We start from the raw sequence: 15,116 nt of genomic DNA, 5'->3' as shown, positions 1-15,116 counted from the left end.
TGCAGTCAATTAAGGCCCTGTCAGGAACCTAATAAAACCCACTGCTTCAGGCAGTTAGGGGGAAGGAGAGAGGACTGGAGTTTGGAGGTGTGTTGTGAGAGCTGAAAGACCAGAGAACTGAAGTAAAGGAGACCCTGCCCCAGCAGGGGAGGAAGACTCCCTCCCCCAGCGTCTAAGGACTGAAGGTACCCCACCAAGGGGGAAGAGGGTAAGACCCCGGAGGGGTTGAGAGGAGCTGGGGCTCAGAGTGAGGAGCAAACCCAGATCCCTCCCACGCTTCCCTCCTTTACCACCTTCCTGGGCCACTAGCGGGGCCCTCGACACCCCAAGAGCAGGAGCAAGGGGTGGTGTCCTAGTCCCCCACCAAGAAAAGTGCAGGACCCACCATACTAACATCAGCCATCTTGTCACAAGAGTCACAATAATTATTCGTATTAGTATTTTAAAGAATATATAGAATATCTGCTTGAGGGAATGCCCCATTTTTGTCATTCACTTCCTTTATGAGAATTAATCTTTTTATATTCCTTTCCCCCATGTTGTTTTATTGTTCTAGAAACTGAGATACTGGAGGATGACTATTATGATGAGGATGACCACAATGACGTTGTTCAGTATCTGCTGAATGTTGTAGACGAGGAAGCCCAGAACCTCTTAAATCGCAATAATGCAACCACAGGTGACCATCTGCCAGCCATCAAAAAGCTAAACACAGGAAATGAACACTGAATGGGCTTTTGGTTAGCTAACAGAAAGTGGTGGAATGGAAGTAGCTTGCAACCTGAATTTTTCCAAGAGATGTGGTTACGGGACGGTGCATCTAATAAGGGGATCTTTTTGTGAAGTCCAGATTTAGTAAAGCTGGTCTTTTATTTTAAATAATTTTTGGGTATGCACTAGTACCTGCAATTGTTTGTGGGTAGAACTGATGATGTTTAGATGTCTTGATTTGCAGGTGCAGTCAGGCACCCAAATTACATCCCTGATGGTTACAAAATTGTAACTGCAATTTTTGAAAAATATTAAAAAAAAAAATTCTTTTCAAATCTGCTCCTTTAATTTTCAGCCAATTTTGTAGTTTCCTTTCTTCCTAGTGCTGCACAAGTCAGTGCTCCCTTTTCGTTACTTCTCCGTCTTTGCAACAGAATACTCACCGTCAACTGAAATGAGCATAATTGTGGAATAGTGGTTGCTAATTGCTCGTGTGAGGTATCACTGGGGGCTTGCACATAATTCAGTGAATTAAACCAAACTGGTGTCTGCTACTCCAGTCACCAGATTTGAGACACCACTCACCAGTTTATAACTATTTTAATCCTTGTCCTCGGCTCCTTCCTGAACTTGCTGGCCTATTTTCATCTATTAGCATTCTGTTAAAACTACAGACTCAGAGCCTCCGCTGGTGTAAATCTGTGTGGTTCCATTACTGCCAAAGTTACACCCGCTGGGATCTGGCCCGTTGTATACAGCAGCACGGCTGGTGTGTTGAACCTGGGAGATGTAGCAGCAGTGACCTAGCTAAAGTAGGTCAGATTTTATCCTGTACAATTTTATGATGGCTCATTAATATAGGGAGTAACTAGAATCCGGGTTTAGACCTAGTCCTACTGTGAGTTAGATTCATACTGCTGGGTTAAGAACTTGTCATTCTTTTGTAGTCGGTACATCAGCTCAATACTGATGCAAGTAACCACGTAGTGAAACTACATTTAAACAACTGTGCTAAAATTTTGATTGTGTGCTAAAAATGATGAAGTACATTGGCCTGATTAATATTTATGTTACGGCCCCTTTACACCACTCTGGCAGTGTAACGGGAACTGTGTAAACTGGGTGCCAGTGTGGTTTATGCCCACTTTAAGGCCTCTTTACGCTGCCAAAGTGGGATAAAGGACCTTAGTGTAAATGAGAATCAGGCCCATAATCTCCCGTTAGTCCTCTGCTCCGCATTGACAGTAAAGAGTTGTTAAGACTGAATGTATGGCCAAGGACTCGTATCCTTAGAACCCTTTTTTTTTTTTCCTGTGGTTGGTTGGTTGGTTTGTTTTTGTTTTTTATCAGCAGGCACTCCTTTTCTTACATTTGAATGAAAATATGAGTATTTTCACTTAACCTACTCATAACATCACTTCTATATAGCTCTGTCTTCCAATGTATTTCCCCAGCAGGTTCTTTAGAGACCAGTGGGAAGCTGGCAGAAGAAAAAGCTGAAGACACGGACTGTGATGGGTCATCTTTGCCTGAAGACTTTCCAGAGGTAAAATGAAAAGATGTTGGCAGTGTCTTTATTTGCCGATTTCCTAGACTATTTACATTAACTTCTTGTTCCCTCGATCAGACTGAATTTGTGGAAATAATTTCATCAACATTTTAAATGTAACTGTCACTGCCGTTTGATTGGCCTCCAGAAAACAGTGTTTATAAACCAAGAGTATGGAAATAGTTTTTGAAATACTGTATAATAATTAATCTGTGATAAATTAACCACACAAGAGAACAAACCAGAAAATTAACATTTGCTGTTCCTGGTTGGAAGCAAAGAAAGCCAACAGTTTTAAAAAGTGTAATGATAATAAATGCCGATAAATACTATTTCATACATGCTAGCTAGAAAGCTCCCTCAATTCATAGAAGGTTAGGAAAAATCAGAGCATTTCAAATATTTTGCAGAGTATCTGTAAAGAGTCCAAACCTGAGGCTCCCTTTCCTTCACCTTTCTGCTCAGATAAACAAATGTTCACAAACAAATTCTATACCATTTTCACTCTACACTTCCCCATGTTGTCCTATGTTGCATCAGTCAATAGACATCCAGACACCCATAGCAAATGTATCCAGTTAATAGAATCCCCCTATCCAGTGTATACTCACGGTTTGTACTTCCTGCCCAGTTACAACTGTGACTCAACACCAGGACCCTTGATCTAGAACATCTCTCTAGGGGATCTAAAAGGGAGACTCCTCTTGGCTAAGGCACCACCAGCTGGGCCAAGCTGGTCTCAGTTGTGAGTCACTCTTGACATTTTTTACACTGATATTGCCTGAGCTCTCTTAATCAAAAATAAAATAAAAAAGCTCCTTACCCCCTCTTGAATATTCTAGTTCTGTTCATGCATATGAGACATATTTCATTTGGGGGCAAAACTCACAGGTGCACTGTCCTTTTGTTTTCCGTTTGGGTACGGGTATAGGCTGACTTGCCAGGGGATTGTCACTTGAGTTATGTGTTGAGCAGAGCGACAAGCAGATTTTCTGCCTGATCGAATTTCAACTGTGCATTGTTTCAGAAGTGAGCATGCTGAACATTTGCCTATGTGTAGAACTAGAGCCAGACCATCTCTCCTTCCTAGTCCTAGTCTTCACTATAGTTATACTGGCGAGCCCTCCTAGTGTAGATGCAGCTTATATCACCAAAAGTGTTTTCCCCCAGTATAGCGTATACCAGTTCTTTGGACAAAATAAGATGTACACACACTAGGGTTTTTGGCGAAACAAAAAACAAAACAAAAAAAACCCTAACTGACATTACTAGCACAGAGAGACTGAAGCTGGAAGAAGAGCCAGGGGTGGGCTCTAGGCTGGGATATGATTTTACCTCTCCAACTGCTCCACATTCCGCAGTGCAGAGGCTGAATGTTTGGGGGTTTTGTGGTTGGGTGGATTTCCTGGAAGAATAGAGATTGTCAGTGCATAATGCTTTCAGTGTGGTACCCTGCACAACTATTGAATTTACTTGTTAACATTGTTTTAGTTTATAAGATAATAGTATGCTTGTTGTACAGTCCCCTTCCAACATAACTCACTATACTTTGAAATGCTTCCTTCACTAGCCGACACAAATAAATGGCTGTGAAGAACATTGTGAAGACAAAGTAATGCCTGAAAGGTGAGATTTTTAAGTGGAATTTAAGAGTAACATCATTTTTACAGCTCGGTGAAGTGAGGGAAGATAAAGCATGAACAAACCACAAACCCTATCTGTCTGTTGACATGTTGATATAGGATGGCTTTGTGTCTGTTCATGTTATCTGAGAGGTCATGATATTATTTAGTGCTATAGAACTTGATGTCAAGTGGGGGGTGTTCAAAAACATCTGTCGTGAATTATGAACAGTACAAATCTGCTGTAGGACTCTATTTTGCTACTCAACTACTGGAAAATAATTAGGATGAAAAAGTATTCAGATCTGGACTTGCATAGTCCCCCAGTTGCCTCCACTCCTTCCTCTTTTCCCAAAACTTACTGATACCAAAGGACAACTTTTCATCTGTAGATCACTGGTTTGAATCCAGCCCAGGACAGTAGTGTTTGAAAGTTGCTTCTTTCTGACAGTGATTTAACTGACTGAATGAACAGACATTTCCATGTGGGAATGCGTCCCCATTAATATCCCCATCAAAACTGGCAGTAGCTGCCACCTTCTTTAGTCCAAAGTCCAGACAGGCTTATGGTGGTCCCTGCAAAACTGGATTGAGGTGTCCTGCTCTGAGAATGTGAGGAATCTGCACTGCGGATATTTTGTGGGGAAATGTTTTAGCTACTTAGGTTCTTATACCACAAGCATCACCATGGTATCTGAGTTCCTTGCAGACATGCATACAATAACCTAACAGCAAAGGTTCCTCCTCTGTTCTTCTCCTGCTAGTCTTAAATGAGAGAATCTTCAGTCATGACACAAGTATAATAAAGTAAAATATAACAAAGGCAGCTACACTGTGTTGCTCTGAAGAAAACTTCAGAAAACTTAACTACTTAATGGCTGTTTTTTTTTCTCAAATAAATTCAGAATTTAGTTTATTTTTGTATTGTCATTTTGTCCTGCAAAGATACAGATCACACTAGAAAGACATTGGTATGTGTGAATGGGTGTATAACACATAATTATATCAGACATACAGACATGTAACATACGTACGTATATACATATATAGTTGCATGGGCAAACTTAATTCTGGCATTTCTCAATATTTGGGTGCTTGATGTTGCAACTTTTGTGCTCTTTAATGTAGCTTTTTGTAGGCAATACATATGTTATAAATAATATGTTATTTAAATTTAGTTCAGTAAGGCTAAAAAATAATTAGAAGCTAAGGCTTTTGTCTTCAAGGAACAATAAAAATTGATCCAGAAAATATCCTTTTTGAGTTTCTCTCTTTTTAAGAGCATTCCCTATATTTGTATTTTATGTAATATGATTCATAATCTCTATGTATTACATTAATAGCTATCATCATGGAATTAAACCTCTTATTTTGGTTGAATCTATTAAATACATTAAATATTTATTTTTTTCTAATTGTGGTTTATAAAGTTGATCTAAATTTAAGAATTCTGTACTTTTCTAAAGTATGTTGTAGGGTCTTTTGTTTACAGAAAATGGTCATATTTAAAATTGAAATGTATTGTTCTAATAGGAAATGAGAAACCTTTAACATTCTTTGCTTTCCTAGGTCACCTCAACAACCTCTTTCGGGACAAGCGGATGAAGATGAAATTACATGGGGAAGTGATGAACTCCCTATTGAATCAATAAATCAGGAACACCTGTCTAAAGGCAAGGACTTGAACAAATAAACTATCAATGGGAAATGAGGATTACAATAATGTAATCATGTCAGAAATGTATTTGAACATGTTCTGGATATTGTGAAGGGCCCAGTCCTGAGAAGAGCAGTCAATGGGAGATCAGGGTGCTCAAGAGCTCATAGAAGTGGATCATCATAATTCAAGCTTGCAAACCCTTTTTCACACAAGGGAGTAATCCCACTCATTCACTGAATGCTCGTCTGAGCAAGGGATTGCAGAATTGGGCCATAGTCAAAACTGCAGCCAATTCCCTTCCATCATTTCTATTTTATGAAAGCTGCAATGGCATATGGTGAAATGTGCAATTGGACGGAGATCCTATAGGCATCTATTGAGTGCTGACTCCACACCCTAAATACACGGCATTTTCCTCATTACTTCGGGCCTGATTTTGCCATCTTTACTGAAGTCAATGGACCTACTCCCAGAATAAGATACTGCGCAACATGAGTAAGGGTGTCAGAATTGGGTGTCTATCTTTAGCATCTTGAATAGGTTCAGGAATATGTTCTGTTACCTGAATTCATATTCACAAGTCCTATTCAGACTTGTGTCTATAGCATCTGTGCTTCAAAGTGCTTTTTAACTTAGAAAAAATAAACGTAAACATAAACTATTCTAGTAAATTTTTTGTATGATTCAGTAGTCACAAGCTATTTTTAACTCTCATGTCAAGGAAACTTGGATTATTATGAGTTGTGATGTTTGAAAGAATAATGCAGGACACCTGCCTTTCTAAACAAAGATTTTTTTAAAACTTTAATACAGCTAACACATCTTACGCTTTTACCATTACAATGCATTTTAAGGTGAAGTTTTAAAGAAAAAACTGTAAGGTGTGAGCTTCACTTTTAAATATAAAGTCTCTGGCTCAAGTGCAGAGTCATCGATCTTGCAAATTGTGTTTCAAGAATCCATGCTAAAAATGCATTTGTTGATTATTTCAGTGTATTGACTGCAAGGAAATTAAAGATGAAAATGACTCATTCATTGTTTCTCAAATGTTGACATTTTTAATCATGAATTGAGCTGTATACAGTTCTGGGGAAAATAGTGATAAAAGGTAGCAAGCATTACCAGTGAAGGGATAATGCTGGAAGGATTGTTTGTCATGGATCTCTTATGGGCGAGCTTTTCTATAAAATATACAAAATATGTATATGAATCAGCAATTGACAACCTGAAAACTGGATGTGGTGGTACCTGGGAAATCTCTCATTTCATAGCACTCTAATATAGCATGCTATAGGCTGTCCTTTCTGTTAGCTGTTTATATGTGCACATAAATCAATCTTCTTCTGCTCTAGATTGCCCTTTAGTGACAAATGAAGAGCTCTCTGCACTCCCAATTGTCAGAGTGCTTCCTTCAGGCAAATATACTGGAGCCAAATTGAAGTCAGTCATCCGAATGTTACGTGGACTACTGGAACAAGGAGTACCTTCTAAAGAGATTGAGGTAAACAAACACAGGCTATTTTCAGTCCTTTGTAAAACTCTTTTAAATATGAATCCATGCAATGAAAATACTCTTCACTAGGGCAGTGTGAAGCAGGTAGAAACATAGGGCTTGATTCCGCATGGCTAAAGCAAAAGGGAGGAAAGAATACTTTTCCTCAACCCTCTGTTTCAGTTTAACTACATTAACTAGACTGAGCTATATTGGCTTTCGATCTAGAAATGTGGTTGAGACTTGCCTGTTTCTTCAAATCCGTTAATAATAATACTAATTAATAATAAATAATATTTTTTTAAACCAGCAGTTAAGCTGAAAGGACATGGCAAATGTAATGATCTCTGCAAAATCCAGCTCTCACAATGAAAACATGAATCTCTACTCTTGTTAAAGTTGTTAATATGTTACCAACTATGTTAAAACTTCCAGGACAAGATTACAAAGTAATTACAAGAAGATAGTTTTGTTTTGTTTTTTTGCAAGGCTGCATATCTTACTCCCATGTGATGTGACTGTGAATTGTAACTACATGGGGAACTAATACTTGATAATGGGCTCTTCAGTTTAGCAGAGAAAGATATAACAAGATCCAATGGCAAGAAGTTGAAGCTAAACACTTTCATACTAGAAATGAGATGTACATTTTTAATAGTGTGGTTAATTAACCATTAGAACAATTTACAAAGGGTCAAGGTGGATTCTCCATCATTGGCAATTTTAAAGTCAAGATTGGATGTTTAAAAAAAAAAGAGATTCTCTAGTTCAAAAGGAATTATTTGGGGGAAAATCTATGGCCTGTTTTATATGGAGGTCAGACTAGATGATTCCTTTGGCCTTGGAATCTATGAATCTATAGTGCATCATTTCTGTATGTTTCTAATAGATACTGTTAGTCACTTAACAGTTAAAAATTGATGGCATTTTGTTTATCCCGGCAGTTATTAATATGAGCTGACTATCTGTTTATAGAACCTGCAAGACTTAAAGCCTTTGGATCAGTGTTTGGTTGGACAAACTAAAGAGAACAGGAGGAAGAACAGATATAAAAATATACTTCCCTGTAAGTCCCTAAGTAATCTGATAATAAACTTTTATGTTGATCTAACCAGAAAGGCAGTGTGGTCTGGTGGATTTGACATCAGACTGGTAAGTCCTGACTCCTATTCCCAGTTCTTCTGTTGAGTTACTATGTGACTGGGCAAACCATTAAACCTCTTTGCACCTACTGTCCCGATCTGTAACAGAGAGAGAATGCTGCTTGCCCACCCTTTTAAAGCATTTTGAGATCTGTGGATGAAAATCATTATATGAATGGACCTGCTTGTTATTTTATGCCTCCCATCCTTTCCCTCCACCCTCACGTAAAACATTAATTCTATTAATGCAGCAGATCCTGTCACATACGATAGACATAAATCTAGGAGGACAGATCGTGCTCTTATTATACCATTGTAAATCTGGAGTGACAAAAGTCTAATAATTAATATTAATATACTGTATCAATCTCACTATAAAGGAATTATGTTTATATTCCGTTAGTTACATATGCATGAGACGTGAAGTCTGAGTCTAGAACTGGGAGCCAGAAAGTTTTGAGTTCTAATTTCTGCTCCGACAAAATCTCTGAAGCCGTGGGTAAGACACTATGGGTCTACACTTTGTGATTCCCAGCTCGAGGAGACATATCTGTGAGAGCTCCTAGCTGTGCCAGCGAGAGGGGCAAGCTGCCCAGAGTGTGTATCTAAGGTCTCTGATGGGCATGCACTTGGGGCAGCTAGCCCATCTCGCTGCTTGCCCTGCTGCGGCTACAGTCTCATTTTAGTGCTCTAGCTCAATAAGTGCTAGTGTGAGTGTGTTTCCTGGAGCTGGGAATCACACCCCCAGCTCAGAGTGTAAACATACCCCTAGAGCTTGATTTCTAGGAGTGCTGACAGCCCAAAACTCCAGTCCTTGTCCGTGGCAACTGCGAGGGCTCTGCACCTCTGATCATCAGATTTGTAACCTCGCTGCCTCTTTTTCCTTATGTGATGTGGGGTTAATACTTTTTTCAAATAGGATATTGTGAGGATTCATTAATATTTGTGAGATGAAAAGTACTCCATGATAGCTTATGCTCCAATACATCTGTTAGTCTTAAAGGTGCCACAGGACTCTCTGTTACTTTTTACTCCATAAGTGTTTACAGGACCTAGGTTTAATTATGGGTGTATGGACTAGGGCTGTCAATTAATTGCATTAACTCATGTGATGAACTCAAAAAAATGAACTGTGATTAAAAAAATTAATCATGATTAATCGCATTTATAACAATAGAATACCAATTTACATTTATTAAATATTTTGGATGTTTTTCTACATTTTCAAATATATTGATTTCTACTACAACACAGAATACAAAGTGTACAGTGCTCACTTTATATTATTTTTATTATAAATATTTGCACTGTAAAAATGACAAAAGAAATAGTATTTTTCAATTCACCTCATACAAGTACAGTAGTGCAATCTCTTTATCGTGAAAGTGTAACTTACAAATGTAGCTTTATTTTTTTTACATAACTGCACTCAAAAATAAAACAATGTAAAACTTTAGAGCCTACAAGTCCACTCAGTCCTACTCAGCCAATTGCTAAGACAAACAAGTTTACATTTACGGGAGATAATGCTGCCTGCTTCTTATTTACGTCACCTGAAAGTGAGAACAGGTGTTCGCATGGCACTTTTGTAGCCAGGGTTGCAAGGTATTTACGTGCCAGATATGCTAACCATTTGTATGCCCCTTCATGCTATGGCAACCATTCCAGAGGACATGCTTCCATGCTGATGACGCTCATTAAAAGATGTGTTAATTAAATGTGTGACAGAACTCCTTGGGGGAGAATTTTATGTCCCCTGCTCTGTTTTATCTGCATTCTACCATATATTTCATGTTATAGTAGTCTCGGATGATGACCCAGCACTTTCATAGAACACTTTCATAGCAGATTTGACAAAACGCAAAGAAGGTATCAATGTGAGATTTCTAAGGATAGATACAGCACTTGACCCAAGGTTTAAAAATCTGAAGTGCCTTCCAAAAGTCTGAGAGGGACAAGGGGTGGAGCATGCTTTCATATGTCTTAAAGGAGCAGCACTCCAATGCAGAAACTACAGAATCTGAACCACCAAAAAAGAAAATCAACCTTCTGCTGGGGGCATCTGACTTGGATGATGAAAATGAACATGCATTGGTCTGCTCTGCTTTGTATCGTTATCGAACAAAACCCATCATCAGCATGCACGTATCTATTCTGGAATGGTGGTTGAAGCATAAAGGGACATATGAATCTACAGCGCATCTGGCACGTAAATATCTTGCGATGCCAGCTACAACAGTGTCATGCAATTCCTATTCTCACTTTCAGGTGACATTGTAAACAAGAAGTGAGCAGCATTATCTCCTGCAAATTGTAACCAAACTTATTTGTGTGAGCGATTGGCTAAAGTAGGACTGAGCGGACTTGTAGGTTCTAAAGTTTTACACTGTTTTATTTTTGAATGCAGTTATGTTTTCTACATTTATATGTTCAACTTTCATGATAAAGAGATTGCACTACAGTACTTCTATTAGGTGAATTGAAAAATACTATTTTTTGTTTTTTACAGTGCAAATATTTGTAATAAAAAATAAATATAGAGTGAGCACTGTACACTTTGTATTCTGTGTTGTAATTGAAATCAATATATTTGAAAATGTAGAAGAACATCCAAAAATATTTAAATAAATGGTATTCTATTATTGTTTAACAATGCGATTATTTATGCGATTAATCACGATTAATTTTTTAACCACTTGACAGTCCTAGTATGGATATATATAATTAAAATATGTTTTCTATTTTGGGATTGCAGATGATACCACTAGAGTGCCCCTAGGAACTGAAGCTGGATACATCAATGCCAGCTTCATAAGAATGCCGGTGGGGAATGAAGAATTTGTCTACATTGCATGTCAAGGACCACTCCCTACTACAGTAGCAGACTTCTGGCAAATGACTTGGGAACAAAAGTGTACAGTAATAGCCATGATGACCCAGGAAGTAGAAGGAGAAAAGATAAAATGCCAGCGTTATTGGCCTGATGTGCTTGGCAAAACTATCATGGTCAATGACAGACTCCGGCTGGCCCTTGTGAGACTGCAACTACTGAAAGGCTTTGTCATTAGAGTGCTGGAGCTAGAAGATATTCAAGTAAGGGAATCTAGTCATTCTACACATTCTGGGTTTCGGGGGGGATTGGGCAGGTTCCTTTTTCATTTGTTTGGCATGGATCTCTTCAGTCCAGCCAGAGCTAATCTAAACTTCCGCATCCTGGAAAAACCATATACTCGTTCATAAACCAAATATTTTTGGTAAAAAAGTGATGCATCAAAGAGCAGGGGTCGGCTTATAAACGGGTCTACACCAAAATTTGATGATTTTAAACTCTATGGAATCATTGAATTGAATATCTAATTCATTGTCATTTTGTTTACCTGGAGCGTCTGCAGGCATGGAGCCCCTCAGCTCCCTGTGGCCGCGGTTCACCGTTCCCAGACAATGGGAGTGCGGGAAGTGGCGCGCTGAGGGGCTCCATGCCTGTGAATGCTCCAGATAAACAAAACGTCCAGGCCCACTAGCAGCTTACCCTAACGGGCCAGGAGTTTGCCAACCCCTGAAATGTAGGGTCGGCTTATGAAAGGGTCATGCAGTTTTTGCTATTTTTACCTAACCATCTTGGGGGGTAGGCTTATAAATGAACAGGCTAATGAACGAGTATATATGGCACTTCACTCTTTTTTGTCCTTATTTCTTTTGACTGTTATGATTGGGCCACTCTTCCTCCATGTAGGAATTTGAGTGAGCAGCTTCTTTCACCATTGGAATAAAATTCTGCATAAACTAGCTTGAGACCTTTTCAGCAGGTAGCATTTATGCACTGCTCAAGCACATCACCTCACAGTGCTAATGTGCCCCTGTAACAGAATGGCCCCATATATGCATTACTGATAATGCCTTAGATTTAGAAACAGAAAGATTTATTACAATTAAATTCATTTGCAGGTCAATTTACTCGATGACCAACTTTGTCCTAGTAGTGCAGCTAGGACAATGAAACTAAACTGATCACTTTCACTTTTATTCATAGTCCATGTTCTTATGCTCTCGAGCGCTAATACACTCTCATTGGGCTTATTTTCCACACGTGGCAGGGAAAGGTTGAAATTCAAACCAATTCACATTTATAATCATGTAAGGCATTGTCAAAACTGTTCTGTTCACAAAACCTAAATGTTGGGTCCCAGTTAATTGGCCAGTCTCCCTTTACAGTGGGATGTTTGACTACAGAATGTTCTTAGGCAAGTCTTACAAGTTTTGCCAGTCTGCTTTGCCATTTCTGTATGTATTTGTTCTGTCTCTTTTAAAACCTTAGACTGGTGAATTACGGCGTGTTTCTCATTTGAATTTCACTGCCTGGCCAGACCATGATACACCATCTCAACCAAACGACCTGCTCACTTTCATCTCCTACATGAGGCACATCCATAAATCGGGACCTATCATCACTCACTGCAGTGCAGGCATTGGACGTTCAGGGACACTTATTTGTATCGACGTGGTTCTAGGGTTAATCAGCAAGGATCTTGATGTGAGTACCCAGAGGATAGACTGAACTGTGCTTTTCACGAAGTGAACTGTGAGCCCTAGGAGCTATTTGGTTATTTTACTAGTGTGCAACTATTTTGAATCAAGGACTCTGGTTATACCTTAACCTGATTTATTCGGTATATAGTATAAAACAGCAATAACTGTGAAAACCAGAAATATTGAGGACAAAAAAAAAAAAATCTAAAAACACTGGATCTTCCTAGGTTTCCAAGCCTGAGCTTCAGCCTGAGACACAACTTCCAAGTGCTGTCTGTGCAGCTATTTTTAGAGCATGAGTGTGAGCCCCTGTAGCCCAAGTCCATCGACCGGGACTGGGAGACTCACTCCCGCGGGCTCCAAAATGCTGTGTGGACGTACCCTTATAGGCTTAGAAGGATAAGACCAAAATTTACAGATCGACAAAGTAAGAAAAATGCTGCTTGAGAACTTTGAGTGTGGCGTAAAGACATTTACTTTGTATATTTTCACATGTGATGCAGACAATTTGTTTTAGTGGTTATAAAACCTTTTTTGAATCTCAAGATCTGTTGTCATTAAATAACTATTGTCTGATACTCCCATGTAACTTCCTGTGACTGTGAATTTAAATCAATAGAAATAGACAAATATTCTTAAGCCCCATAATTTTGCACAACTGTGAAAATATAAATAAACATTTTAAAAGCTTAAAAATAAACATTGATATTATCCATCAAAATTATAAAAAAAATAATTCTGCCAAGCCTAGTTATTGAGTGACTGTAGTAATTCTTTATCATAAATGAATGAAATACTCACATTTCTTCTTATGAGTGTTTTTATAAAATGTGCTTTAGTCAACATTAAATTATTTAACACTCTGTTTTTTTAAGAAACTTCCTGATTTTACACTTGAACACTTTACACTGTAACATTCATAATTCAATTAAAGTAAATATTTAAAACAGAAAACATGCCATGCTTTTTTCATAAACAGGTTGGACATTTTGTGGAAGCTATGATAAATACAGAAGCTGTAGAATGAAGCAGTTAGCAACCTTTCATCCAAACAAAGGAGGTTGCAATAAAGCAAAACCAAAAGAGGTCACTGTTTCAGCTCCTAAGCCTGAACCTAAGTCAGTGACGTGGTAAAAGAGTTTTTGTAACAGAATTTAGGATGCCATGCCATGTTTCACAGAGATGATGTACTCCTTGTCCACAGGAGGGCACTGGCAACCTCATTTTAAAGTCGTCCCATCCACCAGTTCATAGAGCAATCACTTTCCTATCATCTTGATATAAAATAAAGTGTATTGGCAGCACATTAGGGCCCAATCCAGCAAAGCATGTACATACATGCTTAATTTTGAGCACTTTCATAGTTCCATGGAAGCCAAAGGGAGTGTATACATACTTAAAATTGAGCCCATACTTAAGTGCTTTGCTGGTTTAGGGCCAGAGTGTGCAGCACCTTCCAGACTGAGCTTTAGTAGAATAAAGACTGGGGAGTGTAAAGGTGTGTTGAGCAGGTAAAATGAAAGATAAAGGAAAAGTAGATGATGCACTCACACCTCACATATTTATTGCACTGGTACAGGCTATACTGTATGCTTTCTGTATACTGTACTGTATGTCCATAGCTTGGTGGATTTACTGGCATTTGACTAATGTTTGTCTACTAGACTAAAATTCAAATGCCCTGCTGTGCCACAGGTGTATTTTCCTGTATGTGTGTTTTTTGTTATGACATCTCACTTGCTGCTACCGTCTGTTTGCTTTTGGCAGTTTGACATCTCTGATTTGGTGCGTACAATGAGACTACAGAGACATGGAATGGTTCAGACGGAGGTATGTCTACCTTGGTTGTGCTTTAATAAAGATCTTTAACTGAATTTCTTATCTCTCAAAAAAATGTGATAAGCATATAGATTGTGCTAGATGTCTGTATTAGGAAATATTGTAGAATGACTCACTTTGTACCACATAAACTCAACCTCAATGTTGCTGGAGTGAAATCAAATGCTAATATAGGGGCAGAATTCAAAATAATGCATGTAATTTTGGACAAGCTTCACAACATGCAAATACAAGGGCATGCAAACATAGTGTGTGCAAATTTACATGTAGTGAACTGTGTTAATCTGGGGTATAAAAGATCTGACAGTCTCATTCTAGAATTCTTGCATTAAACCCCTTATTCCATTCTGGAAACACTTATTTTACTCCAATTGGAAGTAATAGCACATTAGTGCCTTTTTACCTATTCTAAGGCTAAAAAAGCAATTGCATTTTATCTGCTGATGTTATCCATAGCATTATGGTAATTGGATGGATGACTTTTAGGACTGAAAGGTTGAAAAAGCCTCCTAACCTGAACCTAGAGAAGACAGTGAATACAAGATCAGGGAGTTCTCAAGCCTTATTTAATAAA

At 38.5% G+C, this 15,116-nt stretch overlaps 1 protein-coding gene across 8 annotated transcripts in view; it reads left to right on the top strand.

Moving 5' to 3' along the window:
• PTPN13 (protein tyrosine phosphatase non-receptor type 13) overlaps positions 1–15,116 on the top strand; it is a 146,742-nt gene that overhangs the window by 131,013 nt on the left and 613 nt on the right. For 6 of the 8 annotated variants that reach the window (XM_034771548.1, XM_034771553.1, XM_034771554.1 and 3 more), the window contains 9 exons: positions 557–679; positions 2,166–2,257; positions 3,831–3,886; positions 5,452–5,555; positions 6,895–7,043; positions 8,010–8,100; positions 10,932–11,269; positions 12,492–12,707; positions 14,471–14,533. In XM_034771548.1, the coding sequence (XP_034627439.1) occupies positions 557–679; positions 2,166–2,257; positions 3,831–3,886; positions 5,452–5,555; positions 6,895–7,043; positions 8,010–8,100; positions 10,932–11,269; positions 12,492–12,707; positions 14,471–14,533 (1,232 nt within the window). The remainder of the gene's footprint in view (positions 1–556; positions 680–2,165; positions 2,258–3,830; positions 3,887–5,451; positions 5,556–6,894; positions 7,044–8,009; positions 8,101–10,931; positions 11,270–12,491; positions 12,708–14,470; positions 14,534–15,116) is intronic. The other 2 variants (XM_034771555.1, XM_034771550.1) reach the window with 1 other exon arrangement.

Source organism: Trachemys scripta, chromosome 5 (genome assembly GCF_013100865.1).
Source record: "Trachemys scripta elegans isolate TJP31775 chromosome 5, CAS_Tse_1.0, whole genome shotgun sequence".
In the NCBI taxonomy this organism is placed as follows: Eukaryota; Metazoa; Chordata; order Testudines; family Emydidae; genus Trachemys; species Trachemys scripta.
Note: the sequence above shows the minus strand (reverse complement) of the source record. Positions and strands in the feature narration are given on the sequence as shown.